This window comes from Malus sylvestris, chromosome 11, assembly GCF_916048215.2.
Source record: "Malus sylvestris chromosome 11, drMalSylv7.2, whole genome shotgun sequence".
NCBI classification, from domain to species: Eukaryota; Viridiplantae; Streptophyta; class Magnoliopsida; order Rosales; family Rosaceae; genus Malus; species Malus sylvestris.
Window position 1 is genome coordinate 32,400,105 of NC_062270.1, and position 17,775 is coordinate 32,417,879.

General features: G+C 45.8%; 1 protein-coding gene across 1 annotated transcript; it reads right to left on the bottom strand.

Annotated features, from left to right (window-relative positions):
• Positions 1-13,814: 13,814 nt before the first annotated feature.
• Positions 13,815-17,182, bottom strand: LOC126590404 (uncharacterized). Its single transcript, XM_050255868.1, has 3 exons — positions 15,622-17,182; positions 14,778-15,547; positions 13,815-14,429 (listed from the first exon to the last, which is right to left on the bottom strand). Exons 1-3 carry the CDS (start codon positions 17,180-17,182, stop codon positions 13,815-13,817), a joined length of 2,946 nt encoding a protein of 981 aa, XP_050111825.1.
• Positions 17,183-17,775: the final 593 nt, after the last annotated feature.

Sequence of the window (17,775 nt, forward strand, 5' to 3'; positions counted from 1 at the left end):
GGATGGTGAATGCAGGGGATATGGAAAATGCAGAAAGTGATTTATATATTTTTTTATTATTAATTAATTCATGTCGGTTTTAGCTAATAGAAAATGCTAATATTTAATGATTATTAATTCTTGTCAGTCGGTTTTATCCGACAGGAATTACTATTATTTATTCTTTTTAATTCATTTCTATCGGTTGCAACCAACAGAAATGCGCTTATTTACTTATTATTAATATATTATCTGTCGGTTATATCTGACACAATTTATGTCGGTTTTAGAATATTTTATGTCGGAAAATTCATTTCCTGACACAGGCAATTCTATCGCTTATTATATCCGTCACTGCATCCATTTTCTGTCGGATTTTGCTTAAAATCCGACAATAATATATATTTTTTGTCGGTTTTCAAAACGCCACTGATAACTGGTTTTGTAGTAGTGTTAACATCTTATCAAAATTCCAATAAGGAAAATGCTTGGAAGATGAAGTTTTTTTACCATATTTTATAGATCACATGATGTCGCAGTTGATGGTTGAATTCCTTATTTAAATTATAGAACCATCAACTACCACATCATGTGATCTACAAAATATACTTCAAGTAAATGACCTCTCTAGCATCACTCGTGATAATAAGTCAAATACTTAGTATAGTACTCTTCAACTATACGTACGATTGATATACTCAAATGAGGGTGGTGTTGAAGGGTTAAAATATACATATTAAGACTTATGCTGTACTCTAAGTCTAACAAAGTAAAGGATGAAGGAAGTTGCATAGAAATTTCCCTTTTGTTGGACTGATGCTACCAAATCAATGTGGACGTTGCCTCATCCACTGATCACCATGTATTAAATTTAAATTTGTAATTTTTAACAAACAAAGATAAACTTTAAAATAATTATAGCATGAGATCAGCATAGTGTAATTGTGACATCAAGATTACAAATGTTAATGTATATGTGGCTCGATCATGAAGTTTGAAAAGGGTGTGAAGCTAGAGAAGTCTCAAATGGGAGATCCAGCACAATAATCTAAGATCTAAAGTAGGTACCAAGTTCAAATCATATACTAGGATGTTGAGTTTTGATGATTCGGCATTTTCTGTCTGGGTTTTCGAGTTAACTGTTTGTAAAGGAATTGTATATTTTCACAGATAAACACTTACGTAGAAGTGGTGAAGAAGAAGGTGTGCGTTTAAGTATTGCTCCTTTAGGCTTTATCTGGTTTCTGGTTTATCCAAAGCCATTCCAAACATGGCATCATCAACATGCAACGGCTTCTTGTTTGGTCGGACTTTTTTTTGCAAGCGTCTAACCAAATTCAAGTTGACCTAATTTTTTTTGTTGGAGAGTGGGTTATGGAAGGTACTCCATAGCGAGGCAAAGCTCCACTACTAACCATAAACTCCCCTACCTAAATTATAAGGCAGTAAGTGGGGTACTCATTTGCATTTACTTACACTTCCCATCACCATCCAATCTGTGGTTTGCCTCATCTGCCTATATTTAAGTTAACCTTTTTTCCTTTTCTATTTTAAAGAAATCACGTGGCGCAAAACTCAAGCAACCGCAACATCAATATATATTTACTAGCATTCATGCATGCGCTCATGCATTTGCAGAAGATATTTTTTAAATCACGACATGCTACGTGTAACGTACACGTTTTAAATGTATTTATATGCGTGAATTGACAAAATGAAAGTTAAATATTTGAAGTAGATGAATAATCTTAGATCATGCTAGAAAAAAAACCCCTCACAAACCAATCAAAGCAGCTAAATTCACATAATAAAATTGGTCTTTCAATTTCCATCTACATTCTATTGAATTTACATTAAGAATAGTGAAAATAATATTTAATAAACAACTGGTTGAAACACATTATTGCTAGTCCATTGTGAAGCTGCCCTCCCCCCTCTCCCTTAGTATAGATATTCTTAAAAAAAAACAATAATTTGACAACTAATTTAATCACATTGTTATACGTGTTCGAAAAGCTTTTTTATAACCGGCATTACACGTCTCTTAAGAAGTTTTGAACGTGTTTAAAAATAGAGAAAATAATATTTAATCAACAATTGATTGAATCATATTATTACTAGCCTATTGTGAGATACTAACTAAAAAAACCTATACAAAAAGAATTAATTATTAAAAACACTATTAAATGACAAAAATACCCTTTCATTATTTGGTGCATTATTTTGGGTTGCTTTTGAATTTTTTTTCTTTGGGATCATTTTTGTCCAAAAATTTTTAGTGAAGTTTGTGACCCCAAAAAAAGTTGTTAGCTTTATAAATAAAGATTAAAAAAAAAGGATAAAGAGACAAATTAATTAAAGTGTTCAGAAGTTAAATTTCAATTGTTGAACTAATAAAAGCAAACATCTAAGATATCGAAAATATTAACAAAATAGTGAACCACTAAAAGATATCGATGACATAATGATTAGTTCAGATTTTGAATTATTGAAAATTACCGTTTCGGCCAATTTCCCAAGAAAAAAAAAATTTCCTAGAGTTAGTACAAACAGCCTTTGGCTTGGCCACGACGCTCCCACTAAATCAGCCAAAAGAAGGAAACAACAGCAGCATCACTCCTAAATTTAAGGCAGCTAGGTAGAGTTTTTTTTTTTTTAACAAAAAATATTATATAAACTAAGAGGAGATAGAAGGTTGTGAGCCTCACAATGAGTTTTAACAATAATGTGGTTCAAATTCGTCTTTGACGATAATCGAACTTAGAACCTTTCACTTACAAGTTAAGAATAATGCTACTAAACTGTAATACTAAGTGGTAGCTAAATAGAGTATTTAAAAGCAATTTATTTAAATTTTTTAAAGCATGAATTTAGTATGGTTAATCTGTAATTTCCCCTCCTAAACTGAGCTAAAGTTTATAAGTTTATAAAGCTGGGCCAATAATTAAGCATAAAATCCCCAAGATCCCATGCAGCTTCCAGGAAGGAGATGAGTTCATCACAGAAGCAACGAAAAAAGAAGCAAATAAAGAAGTTGCAGCTAACAGTTAAAAGGAGCTACCAAGAAAGTCACAATCATAATTTATTAATATTATTCTCCTTAAATATTCGCACCTCAGCTCATCACTCCTCAGTCCTCACTCACTCGTTAATAAATAGCCCCCCTCCGGCCTCCATATTCTCCATCATACATAGCTCTCAATTAGGTTACAAATAAAGCTTTCGATCATTTTAGTTTTGAATACTAATTGTTCTATTAATCATGACAGCATTCGATCATCATTATCAAAACATGATGACTGCAGTTGAATTTGTGGACTACTTTCCATCCATGATTGCAAGGTTGGGAGACGAAGGGTTTATAGGGGAGCTTTGCAACGGCTTTCGATTGCTGATGGACGTGGAGAAGGGGCTCATCACTTTTGAGAGCTTGAAGAGTAACTGCCTTCTGCTGGGATTGCATGACATGGGAGATGATGAGCTTGTGTGGATGTTGATGGAGGGTGATTTAGATGGAGATGGAGCTCTCAGTCAGATGGAGTTTTGTATTCTCATGTTTAGGTTAAGTCCAGGTCTAATCGATGGATCTAAGGAATTGTGGATGGAAGACTACGATCATCGTCGTGTAAATGATCATCAAATACATGTAGGCTTCCAATGATCAATGTATTGTCTTCTTGTCTGTCTTTGGTGCATCTTCTTTAATTAATAATGACTTTGATCATGTTGTATCAATGGTTGTACGTACTTTGTAATTTGTGAATTTGAAGATATCAATCTTTGTACGAGAAAAGTTGGGAAGTTAGCAATTTTAATTCATTATTATGTTACATATGGTATTTTGCTATTTTATGTATTAGGATTTTCTAATAGAATAAGATTCAGCGTTTGCAATTCGTTTTTCTTCTTTTCTCATCCTCTGATTTGTGTAACATATATATGTCTAGTTCAAGCACTCATATGCTATATGTACTTCTCCTCGATTTAATTACACATTGCGATGTCAGTATTAATGCTTGCTGGTTCAATCCCAATTAGTTGACATGCATGGGAAGCAATGGTGCTATAATACTTACGCGTAGTTGAAGATCATTATCCGGCCTTTAGCACAACTCTTGAAGCTTCCTGAACCTCAAAAGCTAATAAGGTGTTAATTTACCCACGAAGTTCAAAGGAGTACCCTAGTCAGTTGGATTCTGGCTTTTATAGTTGTGTGTGGTGCCTTCTATCCACACACCCACATGGAAAAAAAAGAGTAATTCTTATATTTCATTGGTAGCTACAACTATGTCAGAATGCTGGAAATGGTGTTGTAATATTAGGTGACATGTCCACTGAAATAATGCATGTAAAGTAGACCTGGTACCAAGTCATTTTATTTATTTGGTCCGTGTTGATATATCATAAACTGTATTTTTAACATGTCACTGTTAACGAATCACTAAGCTAACAAATGATGAAGAATGATCAACCCTAACCGCTTGGTAACAGTTTGTTAAGGGATGAGCCGCTAACAAAAAAAATTGATTAAAACTCTTTTAAATCCACGATTTAAACTTATAATCTAGAGACCAAGACAAAGTATTTATTGAATTAAGGGATGGGTTGACACCATTTCTTTACATAACTTTTCATACAAGTTTTTGTGGAGCTCGCTTCGTAATGTATTTTAACAATCCGAACTGTTTATCTTTTAGAACATCATTCATAGATCATCCTTGTAAAAAATTAGACAAATTCAAAATTATTAAGATATTCATTTGTGGTGTAGAAAATGGACGAATATCGTTACCCTAAACACTTAATCCAATAGTCATATGGTTTTAGATTTGGGTTTTTGGTAGACTTGATATTTGAGGATAGACCTAAAAGATAAACTATTGAGATCGTTGAAATACATTAATTATGAAGTGGGCGGCACAAAAACCTAGGTAAAAAAAGTAGTGACACATGTCCATTGGAATCTAATATGCATAATACAACACAATACATCTCTAAACTAAAAAAAAAACACATGAATACATCTTGAACAACTCCATGGAAAAAAAAAATAAAAAATTGAAAAACAACTCCAATGCAAGAAAATTAAACGTGACACCATATTCTTTCAACCATAAACTTGCCGGATGGAAGTGTAACACCCTCTCGACGACAGGGAAATTGACTCTTATTGAGGCTTCTCTTTCTGGGCATGCCGGATCATGTTTTTTCTTGTTTTCCTTGTTCTCCTAAGTTGAACCCCATTGCTCGGAAAGATGTTTGTACCTGTTTGGGCCCAAAATAACAGTTTGGGCCGAGGGAGGTATCACTTTCGGCCCGGGAAGACGTACGGCGAGAGAGTCATGGGGGCGTTCAGCTCATGGGCCTCTAGGCCTAGATCGGTTAAATCAGAGTGCAAGTCGAGTCCTAATACAATAGGGACCCTCGACGAGATCAGTAAAACTAGAAGGCGAATCCGGCTCAGTAAAGGACTAGATTCGTAGTCCTAGCAGAGATAGGACTGATTGAGGTAACGTTAATCCGGAGAGGGAAACCTAGTTCGAATAGGATTAGAACTCGGGCTCGGTGTTCTGCTACTATAAATACAAGACATTCAGCAATGGAAAAAGCCCACAAAAATCAATACAAAATTGCCCTGCGCAAACTCTCACAACTTGAGATCTTTTTCTTTTCCTTTTTCGCTGACACATCTTCCGTTGGCATCAACAGCACTGTGGAAGCAACCGGTGATATCTTAAGTCGGCATAGATAGCTCTGTCACCGTAGAGTCGGTCGGTCTCGCAGTATCTTCCGTTGGCATCAACAGCACTGCGGCGAGAACGGTCGATTGCCTATCCAAGTCTCGGTCGAGAAGGGTTTTCGAATCCTTGTTGGTCGAGGTCATCTCATTAGCCTTCTCGGCGAGGTGAGGTGTTACAGTTATTACATTCGGCACATTGTAAGCCGAATTCGGTTCGTGAACTTTGTAAGAAATAGCAGCCTTGTCTTCAGGCTCGAGAACCCAAGAGGCCGAGACGCGTTCCTTTCTCGGCCGCAATCGCAAGACGCAGAAGTCAGTAGCGCGACCCAACGCAGCATCATCAAATTTACTCCTCGGCCGAGCCTCGGCCGACGAGTTGGCACGCCCCGCAATCACCGAAGGACGTAGTTAGCTTAGAATATATTCGGCCTGCGCGCCACGTAGGCTTTGTAATTTCTAGGGTCAACATTTTGGCACGCCCAGTGGGACCTAGTGCTAAACTACGAAGTTCATGCCAATTGAAACACGATCGGTAAAAAAGAAAACAGCTATGGGAAAGTAGACAGCCGATTTACCGAGTCAGAGCATAGGACAGAGTGTGCCACAGGCGCAGAATCCCCTTAGCGTTGGTACACCTGAGTCCACGAGCGCGACTCGCCGAGAGAGAGAACTTAATCTCGGCGGTCAACTCCGTGGTTTAGAAATCCCCAACAGAAACACATGCGTTCTCAATGAAGGGATAATAGAGGAATGTGACGAGGATGGTGGTGAAGGATCAGACCCACCAACGAGGTCGTTTCTCCGAAAGCGACTGGACGAGCAGTCTCGGTCAGTCGAGCAGACGTTCAGTCGAGGCATTGACAAGCTGCAGAACGCGATACTCAGTGCCAATGATCGGCAAACCAAACTGCTCGAAATGCTGGTTAGCCAAGTTGGTGGCAGCAGGCCTTTCGATCTTCGCCAACCTTGTTTACCAGAAAACAACACGGTACCGATTGTACCAGCCGAACCTATTCCTGCCCCGCTCAAAACAATTAACTTGGAGAAGGGAGGAGGGTCGAACAGTAGGTCAGACGGGACCGACCAAAGGGTCGAAGCAGCATCTGTTGATATGACCGAAGTTCAGCGGATGATCGACTCGGCTATGAAGAAAGGGCCGAAGTTTCCCAAGTTTATTCATCCGTACCCAGCTTACGTGGAGATGTTTGGATACCCGAAGGGCTTCAAGATCCCAGATTTTAGTCTTTTTGCTGGTGAATCGTCCCTGTCTTCGTTGGAGCACGTGGCTCGTTTCACCGCGCAATGTGGAGATGTGAATAGTGATTTCCACAAGTTACGGCTGTTCAATTTTTCATTGACCGGCTCGGCATTTGCCTGGTACATCAATCTCCCGCCTAATTCCGTCCAAAACTGGGAGGAGTTGGTCGAGAAGTTCCACGAGCAATTTTATCGGCCGGGGATGGAGATGTCAGTTTCTTCATTAGCACGGATGGCTCAAGCATCTGATGAGTCACCAATGGATTATCTTACTAGGTTTAAATCGGCTAGGAATTGGTGCCGAGTGCCCTTACCCGAAGTCGAATTTGTCAGGCTTGCTTTGAATGGTCTTGACGTCGAATACAAAAAGAAATTCTTGGGGGCAAATTTTCGGGATATGTACGAATTGGCCCAGCATGTCGAGCAGTACGATTATTTGCTCCGCGAGGAAAAGACTTCGAAGACTCCAACTCGGGGAACGATTTACAAGAACCCTACTGTCAACTATGCATCAACCGAGGATGAATGTGTTAGTGTGGATGCGGCTGAGATAGTAATAGATAAACCATACATTTGCAAGGCATTGACTCAGGTTGATTCTAGAGAAGCCAAAAGTCGCTCGGCCACTGAAGGAACATCGAAACCGTCAAAGGTTTATACTTTTGATATTACCAAGGCTGACGCAATTTTTGACCAACTGTTATCAGCAAGAATCATTAAGCTTCGGCCTGGTCATAACATTCCTAAGGCCGAGGAGCTTAAAGGAAAGGTGTATTGCAAATACCACAATTCGAGCAAACACACGACAAACAATTGCGTCGTATTTCGTGATAACGTCCAAAGCTGGATTGATAATGGCAAGCTGAAGTTCCCCGAGAAGAGGATGAGTGTTGATACTGATCCGTTCCCCACGGCAACAGTCAATATGGTCGACGCGTACCTACCCAAGGACAAAGGGAAAGGCAAGGCTGAAGTGGTTGAGACACAACGCCCGCGGAACCAGAATGTTCGGCCACGGTTCATGGCCGATTCGCGTTCAAATAAACCATCTGCGGCCTTAACGGGGCCCGCTATTGTCAAATCTTTGACGGAGTGTAGCGCCAATGAAGATAGTGGGACAGCGGTTCTGTGCAGGAAATGTAAAGCGAAGGTCGACAGTGAACCAGAAGAGAAACCTTCTTCGCAACCCGTGGCCGCAACTCGGCAAAAGATAGCCAATGAAGACCAACATCATGGGGTTTTTGGGAGGCTCGGTCCTAAAGTACGGATGGAAGAGACACCCCCGGTCAGGCGGCGCCTTGATTTTGATGCTTCATTTTATGACGATGATTACTATAAGCGTAATTCTAGCAGTTCAGGATCATCACGGAGTCAAAAGACCTTCAAGCCTCCTGAGCCTAGAGATCAACGTTGGTACACATACCATTCTTCGAAGGGCGTCTATACCGCGTTGTCCAAATCTCAGAAACGCCGGCATCAACGGATAGATTGCATGGCTCGCCGACAAGCAGCCCAACAAACTTCGGCCCCTAAGTGGCGACCGAAGGATACAGTTGCCACTAATGAAAAGCGACCACCTCCACCAATTATGACAGAGTTGGCTCAGGGGAAACGGCTGGTCGATCAAGACGTCGAGACCATGTTTGAAGAAGCTGATAAGCGGATCAAACTTCTCATTCGACCAGGGGAAATGAAGGCACGTGTTGAACATTTCAGGCAAAAGGCCGAAAGCAAATTATCCCCGCTAGCTATACAAGAGCCTTTGGTCAAAATTCGACGGAATTTGCACCCCCCGTTCCTTGGGGAGTCTTTGGCATATATGCGAGAATTTCATAAGGAACATTCGGCCAACGATTTGTATGGTTTGCCGAAGGCATGTCAGGACACCATTGATCTTGTCTTGACTTGTCCGGATGCTGAGCGGATCATCCAGAAGACCTCAGATCCAGGATTGAAAGCAAGGTTCCAGCACATACGAGAAGCTCGTGTCTTTGGATTTGAAGTTGACCCGTATACCGATATCGATGTCGCTGACCTTCCTTTCTCGCTAGAGGACCTTCAGTATTTACGGTATCACTTTGAAGTAGTTTCGGCGGTTTCTCTCTTCGGCCTTACGACCGATGAAATCGCCCGTATTGCCCGTCTGGATGCTTATCTCGACACTAGGGATGCTCGGCTACACTACCAGGAGCAGGTTCAGGACTTGACCCCAAGCTCATTGTCAATCTCGACCTTACCTGAGGCGGTCACGCAGAGCCAACAAGTGGCCGAAGCAGCTCCGCCGAGTGACATTATTGAAGGGACGGAAGAATCTCGTTGTCCGACTCTGACGACAACTGAGTCCGTAGTCGCTAACCAACCGAACGAGGAGGATCTCGACCAGATGGGCCCGTCCGTCCTGGATAATATGGAAATTAGTATGGTTCATGTATTACCTGCCGATTTTCAATCAAGCACGGCTCAACCAAATTTCCTCGATGGAGATGTGGTTGTCGAGGAACCTGGCCATGTTGATTTTATATCGATTGCTGAAGGCGAGTCAACAGCAAGAGATGATAGCCTAAAGGCCGCTTTGGCCGAATTGTTCCCTCGTTTATCATCGGCCAAGCTTCACCATTTAAAGCCATTGTATGTAACGGCACACATCGAGGGATATCCGGTTTCTAAAGTTTTTGTCGATTGTGGAGCTACTGTCAATATCATGCCCCTGAACATCATGAAGGCCTTACGCCGTTCAAATGACGAACTTATTCCGTCAGGGATCACAATGAGCAGTTTTGTCGGCGACAAGTCCCACACCAAAGGTGTGCTTCCGTTAACTGTGAATATTGCCGGTCGCACCCATATGACCGCCTTTTTTATGGTTGATTCCAAAACCGAGTATAATGCACTGCTCGGCCGAGATTGGATTCATCAAACCAGCTGTATTCCTTCCTCATTGTACCAAGTGCTTGTCTTTTGGGACTGCAAATCGGTCACTGTTCATCCGGCCGATAGCCAGCCCTTCGAAGCCAACATGATTCAAGCACGGTATTATGACGATCACGTCGGCTATATTACGTTGCAAGGCTTCAATGAAGAGGGACGGCCGACTCGGATTTCCGTTCAGAAAGCTATCGAGGTTGGCGCCGAGACTGTCCAGCAGGATTCGGCGAGACTCGGATTAGCTAACTTTCTCCCCGAAACCGATGTTTGACGCCGATCGGGAAGCACGTAGGGCCGCGGTTTCATCTACTATGGAACGACTGCTGGCCCATTGGTATACGATATCTAAACAACCAAATTCGGCCGTCAACCTCGTCGAGTTCCTTGCTGAGGGAGACAATGGGCCTGTATTATCTTTTGATAAAATTCGAGCCGCCCCGGCCGAGCTCGAAGATCATCGGCCCCTTGTTAAGGACCCTTTGGAAGAGATTAATGTTGGGACGGCCGATGACCCACGACTTTTGTTTATTAGTGCGTTACTTCCTCAACAAATGAAGGACGAGTTGCGGGCCTTGCTTACGGAATTCAAAGATTGTTTTGCTTGGAGTTATCATGAAATGCCCGGCTTAGATCGTGCTTTGGTCGAGCATGAACGTATTAAGCCCGGATTCAAGCCTTTCCGTCAGCCACCTCGTCGATTCTCGACCGAAGTACAACTCAGTGTTAAGGACGAATTAGTTCGGCTTTTGAAAGCCGGGTTCATTCGGACAGCTCGATATGTCGAATGGTTGGCGAATATTGTTCCTGTATTAAAGAAAAGTGGTGCACTGCGCATCTGCACCGATTTTCGCAATCTGAATCTGGCAACGCCCAAAGATGAGTATACAATGCCGATTTTAGATCTGTTAATCGATGCCGCGGCGAATCATGCGATCTTATCTTTTCTGGATGGACATGCCGGATACAACCAAATATTTATTGCCAAAGCCGATGTGCACAAAACTGCTTTCCGGTGCCCGGGGGCACTCGGCACTTACGAATGGGTTGTCATGCCATTCGACCTCAAGAATGCCGGCGCTACGTACCAACGGGCGATGAACACCATCTTCCATGATTTAATTGGCACCATCGTCGAAGTTTATATCGACGATGTTGTCGTCAAATCTAAACGCCGACAGACACATCTGGACGATCTCCGACAGGCTTTCCTCCGTATGCGTCAGCACAACCTCAAGATGAATCCTGCCAAGTGTGCCTTCGGTGTATCGGCCGGGAATTTTCTTGGTTTCCTCGTACATCATCGTGGGATTGAAGTCGATGAGAACAAGGCACGCGCAATCATCACCGCCCCACCCCCAACAACGAAGAAACAATTACAGTCCTTACTCGGCCAGATCAATTTTTTACGCCGATTTATTGCTAATTCGGCAGGTAAACTGAAAGCCTTTTCCACACTTTTGAAACTCAAGGACTCCGATAAGTTCATGTGGAATGAGGAGCACCAGGCGGCGTTCACACAGATCAAGGTTTCCCTTACAAACCCACCTGTCCTGGTCCCTCCTCAGCGCGGTAAGCCTCTCAAGCTGTACATTTCGGCGGCCGACGAGTCCATCGGTTGCCTCCTCGCGCAAGACAATGATGTCGGCCGGGAACAGGCTATCTTCTACCTCAGCCGTAATCTGAGTCCTCCAGAGATCAATTATTCCGCCGTTGAGAAGCTCTGTCTCGCCGTGTTCTTCGCTGCATCCAAGCTTCGGCATTACATGCTCCCGTCGGTCACCCAAGTCATTGCCCAGACCGACGTTATCCGGTACATGCTTACCCGGCCAATTGTGAAGGGCCGAATTGGGAAATGGACGATGGCGTTGTCCGAGTTTAGTTTGCAATACGTGCCGCAAAAAGCTGTGAAAGGACAGGCGTTGGCCGATTTCCTTGCCCAGCACCCTTCGCCTTACGATTTCGGGGGTGCTGATGTCGAGATTGGCATGGTGGTGACCCGCGACAACTATTGGACGATGTATTTCGATGGTTCCAGTACTTCGTCCTCGGCCGGTGCAGGCATCGTCATTCAGTCTCCTCACAACGATCGTTGGTATTTTTCGCTCAAATTGGATTTCGACTGTACCAATAATCAGGCCGAGTACGAGGCTCTGGTCATTGGTCTAGGCCTCCTTCTTGACCTACATGCCACTCGTGTCCTCGTCCTCGGGGATTCTGAACTAGTGATTAACCAAATTAATGGGTCTTTTCGCTGCATGAGTTGTACTCTGGCGCCTTACCACATGATCGCCAGCTATTTGGCCGAGTCCTTTGACGGTATTACATTCGAGCATATTTCTCGGGATCATAATACCGACGCAGACGAGTTGGCTCAAATCGCCTCTAGTGCACAACTCCTGGGGGGCAAGCTAGGCCGGGAGATACCAATATTACAACAATTATACCCGGCCTTGGTTGATCAGCAAATCCTCCGTCGAGACAATGTGGTACGTACCAGGGTCATGTCCTTGCCTTCGTTGTTGGATCGGCAGGACCAGGACTCTATAGAAATTTGCGCGGCCGAGGCAGTACCAGATGATTGGAGAAAGCCCATTATGCAGTACCTTGATAATCCTAACGGAAAACACAGTCGCAGGACACGGGCTCACGCCACGAACTATGTCACGTACCAGAGCGAGTTGTACCGAAAGGGCGAAGATGGTTTGTTATTGCTATGCCTCGGCCCTCAAGAGAGTGCTCGAGCGATCGCAGAGGTTCATGAAGGGGTATGCGAAGCTCACCAGTCTGGACGAAAAATGCGATGGCTACTCCGACGACACGGTTATTTTTGGCCGAGAATACTGAAAGATTGTATCGAGTTTGCACGAGGATGCGTGCAGTGCCAAATCCATGGGCCTATACAAAGGGTCCCGGCCGAATCGCTACATTCGGTCATTAAGCCGTGGCCGTTTAGAGGATGGGCCATGGATGTAATCGGCAAAATCACGCCGACTTCTGGAGCTGCTAAGCATGCATGGATAATAGTCGCAACTGATTACTTTACTAAGTGGGTCGAAGCAAAATCATATGCCGAATTAACGTCTAAAGAAGTTTGCGATTTCGTGGAGGAACACATTGTGACCCGGTTCGGTGTGCCAGAAACGATCATAACCGACAATGGAACAATCTTCACAGCCGAAAGGTTTAAGGAATACACGGCCAATTTGAAAATTCGGCTGGAACAGTCCACACCGTATTATCCACAGGCGAATGGGCAGGCCGAGGCAAGTAATAAAGTGTTGATTGGCATCCTCGAAAAAATAATAAAAGAGAGGCCTGGCATGTGGCATTTGAAGTTGAACGAGGCATTATGGGCATACCGAACGTCGTCCCGATCGGCGACTGCAACAACCCCGTACGCATTGACTTACGGACACGATGCGGTGCTACCAGTCGAGTTGAGCATAAATTCGTTGCGATTAATTGAACAAAGTAGTTTGTTTAGCGCCGAATATAATCAGTCCATGAGACAGGAACTAGAAGATTTGGAAGAGGCGCGACTTGACGCTTATAACTTACTGGTGGCACAGAAACAGATTGCCGAGCGAGCCTATAACCAAAAGGTACGACAGAAAACGTTCGGCGAGGGTGAATTGGTGTGGCAAACGGTGTTGCCCGTAGGAATAAAAGATCCTAGGTTCGGCAAGTGGTCGCCGAATTGGGAAGGGTCGTTCATTGTGCATAAGGTATACGGTAAGGGGGCGTATCATCTTAAAGACCGGACTGGAGTAGTTCACAAATTACCAATTAATGGGAAGTTCTTGAAGAAATACTATCCGGTCACATGGGAAATGCGTGAATAAAAAGTTTGTTGTAGGAAAAGTCATTTCATTAAAATTGACAGGTATTACAAAAATGAGTAGGTCTAATACATTCAAGGAGACGAGGGAAGAAGAGTGCTGAGCAGAGCTTTCAATTCCAACCACCGCACGTCGGCCATGATGACTTCGGCTTGCCGATTCTTTTTGTCTAGCCTCAGGCGCTCGACCCGTTTTTTGGCCGCCGCATACTCAGTTAGGCGATCCTTCCCACCTGACTCGAAGTCCCTCGCAAGTTCAGAAGCAATGACCGACCGGCGTTTTGCTAGTTCGGCCATCTGACGGTCGAGCTCGGCTAACGCTTTTCCTTTTGCCCGTAGATCGTCAATCTTCGGACGGAGGGTGTCTTGAACGGCCGTGGCGGCTTGCAGGTCCTGTTCGGCCTTCAGAGCAGTCTGGAAGATGCCAAATGTCTCCCGAACGCGCTCCAAAGCAGACGATGCCCGAACAATGGCATCTCCGCTTAGGCGACCGTCGGCCCCAAGGTCGTTCAGACACACGCCGAGCAGATCAAGACCGTTGCGCTCAAGTACTTGCGATGAAGAGAGCGACAGGACTTCTCGCAACTGGGTTAGGGCGCTTGGATCGGTAGCCTCAGTTGGAGCGGCCGAAGGGCCGGACTCTGCAGTCGTGCTGGAGAGGAGAGCTTTGAATTCAACCTCCCATGAAGCCTGCACGAATAAACAAGGTTAAGCTTAAAGGAAGTCATGACAAGAATAGCAAGAAGGTGTCGTTTTTTAACCTGCCGAGAGGAGACCTCGGCCATGTCCCCAGGGTCGTTGCTCGAACCTAAAGAACTCAATGGCCGAGCCCAGTGTCTCAGATTGCTTCTCACTTCACGAGGCCGATGGAGGTTATCTACGTTTGATGGCCACTGAGGCGGCCAGGAAATATAGATAACGCCCTTCGGCGCATAGAATTGACGGTGAAAAGAATGTACAGGCACCTGACATTTAGTTTTTCCTTGTTTAGAATTCTAAAGCAGAAAAGCAATCAGGAGGAAAATTGAAGGTACTTACAAAAGCCGAGGTAACCTCTTGTGGAGGGATGTGGAAGCCTTGGTCTTGAGGATGGATCGGCGATTCCGCCGTGGCCTCGGGTTCCTCGAGCAGGCGTTTGCCACGGTCGGCTGCCGATGGGCCGACTGGCGCAGCTGCTTCAGTAGAGGCAGGGACGTCCTGGTCTTGTGAAGGAACGAGAGGTTCGGCCGCCGGGGTCGGTTCCTCGACCGTGCGCTTGCCACGATTAGCCGAGGAGGGGCCGGGTTGAACCGCCATCTCGGATACTGGAGGAGTTTGTTGACGAGTAGGAGGACGACGAGCCAGTGGGACCTCGTCGCTCCCCTCACTCTCTTCCAGCACGAAGACCGTGGGCTTTGGATTCTTGGGAGAGGTTTCCTCGGTCGTAGGAACCGCCTGGTGTGAGACAGGTGCCTTCTCGACAGAGGGAGGTACGACTGATTCGCCGGCCACAGAAGCAGGCCGCGCTGGGACCGTCTCTATGGCCGAAGCCGGCTGTTTCTTGACCCCAGAATGGCCGGTGGCGGGAGAAGGGGAAGCACTGGGAGTCGTCGTGTGGCTGGAAATAACGTGGATCTCCCGTGCACCTTTCTTTGCCAGTTGTTTGACCCGCTTGGCAGGCGGGGAAGGCTCGATAGCCGGCCCGGCCTCTTGGCGAGGCCGTTTGATCAGCCCGGCCCTACCAGCAGGTTTGTCCTTTTTGGCCACGACCGATTTTTTCCCGGCCATAGCAGCGGCAACTGCCTCTGTCTTTCTCAAAGGCCGACTACCTAAAAGGATAAAGACAATTCAGTAGGGCGTACAATATGCAAGGTTGAAGAAAAAGGGGGAATTGAACAACTACCTTGAGAGTGGGGGGCCGGGGCTTTCTTAGGTCGGTTACCGAAGAGCCTGCTTAGTACATCTTCGACCGGCGCCTTGAAGAACTCCTGAGTGTAATTTTCCCACCACTCACCGAAGGTGTCAGTGCAATGGGTTTCTGGGGTGGCCGGTCGTAGGCGAAATCTTTGGCAGTACTCTTGAAACTCCTTCGCGGCAGTCCTGCACTCGTTCTCTGAAGAGCGAGGCTCGCGTCCGCGGCTCAATACTGTGCGGGAAGAGAGAAGGGGGACGGGACAGCCCTGAAGATAGCCGAGCTGACGGGCAAGGAAGTTCGGATGGTACACTTCCCACCCCGACCGTTTCCCGTCGCAGCCGAGAGGAAGGTCGCGAGCAAGCACGAACGACCCCCAGGTTTGGCGAAGAGCGGCATCCTCCTCTGCGGCCCACGTAGAGGTAGGCAGTCTGATGGAGGGGGGGTAATCGCGACGACGACAAATCAGGAATTCGTCGCTTGAGAGATCGTCAAGGGCAAAGAAGTACCTAAATACCTCTTCGGCCTGATGAGGAGGCGTTGGTCGGGAGGCTAGCTGAGGACCAAGAGCCTCCGTTGCTGAGAAATCAGCTATAGCCGGCCGAAGGGAGGCGAAGTACACCTGCAACCAGAGCTGGAAGACCCAGAGAGGGCCATTCTGGTGGGGGTCCACCGTGTGGAGAGTCGCCTCGGCCAGGCAACGGAAGAGGTGGGCAAGAATATTAGAACTCAGCGCCAGGACGTGACCACTGGCCAGGGCTTCGGCCACTGGCATATTCTCGACCAAACATTTGTTTGATTTGGTACAACAAATGTATTTGTTGTACCAGTAGAAGAGAAAGGCTTCATGCTCTCCCTCTCGCAGGTCCTCTTCCCCTCGACCGGCGAAGTGAAGGTAGAGGGTGTTGTAGTTGAGAAAGTTCTTGTGGAGCTTCTGTATCTCATCCCTCGACGGGATGTGACCGTCACTGTTCAGGGTCTCGAAGGCTCGACGGTCGAAGAGCGTCTTCAGATCGATATTCGACGGGTGCCCGGAGAGGGTCGCGTCGATAGGGATCCCGGTGGCCGAGGTCCCCAAAATGGCGGTGATGTCCAGGATGGTGGGACCAATGGGACCAAGGGGAAGGACCATTGTGTTGGTGGCTGAGCACCAGAAGCATATAGCAGCTAGGAGCAGCTCCTTGTCAGGGACAATGTCCATCGACGAAAGGAGGATGGCGTCGTAGATACCCAGGATTTTCCATTTTTTGCCGAAGAGCTGTTCCATTCGGACAACCCAGGTCGCCCAGGTGGTGGTCGTCGAGGGCCAGGAGCCTTGGGGTTTTGCCGCCTCCCATCTCGACCATTCAAACCCTTGGAGCAAGGGTGTAAGGCAGTGTTCCTGGAGAAGACCAGTGATGGTCGGCGGGATTGTTGCCTTGAAGAGAGGACCCAGGATTTGGTGGACGGTGCTCATGTCGTTCTCGAACCGTATATTCTTGATCGAGCTCCGATCAAGGATCTTTTGATGCTGGTCGCATTCCCGGGAAAGCTTGGAGATGAAGGAGGCCATTGTAAAAGCACAGCGTAAGGAGGTTTTCTGGGTTGGGGATTTGAGGACGAAAACTTGGAATGGAGGAATGCACTTGAGAACAAGGGTAGGAGATTTCAGGAAGTTTGAGAACGTAAAGTACAAATGAGGAAATTTCGGTATTTATAGAGTAATGGGAGGAAGAGCAATCGTTTGAAATTCAAAACAAAGGGCAAAGTCGACCGGAGGAATCGTTGATCATGATGAGCATTTGGGGAATGCGGTTGAGAAGACCGACGGTTTTAGGTTTTGGGGGCGCACGATCGCATGTGACGGCGAAGTTAATGACGAAAGACGGTTCGACGCCTGCACGATGACAGGAGGGCTCACGGACTGATGAAATGGCTCGCGAATTGAGATAGTGGTCATAATGGCGAGACGGTTCGGGCAGGCGCACGCTTCAGACGTCATTATCGGGGATTGGCCATGTTAGGGGATGCCACGTGGCAAGTGGTTTAGCAGGATCAAGATCGTGCAATCATGTTCAATAAATGCGCCTTGGAACTCGGGTATTGGGATCCTGAGTGGTAGATTCGCTTCTTCAAGGCCGAAACTCGGCCGAAGGTTTCAGGCCG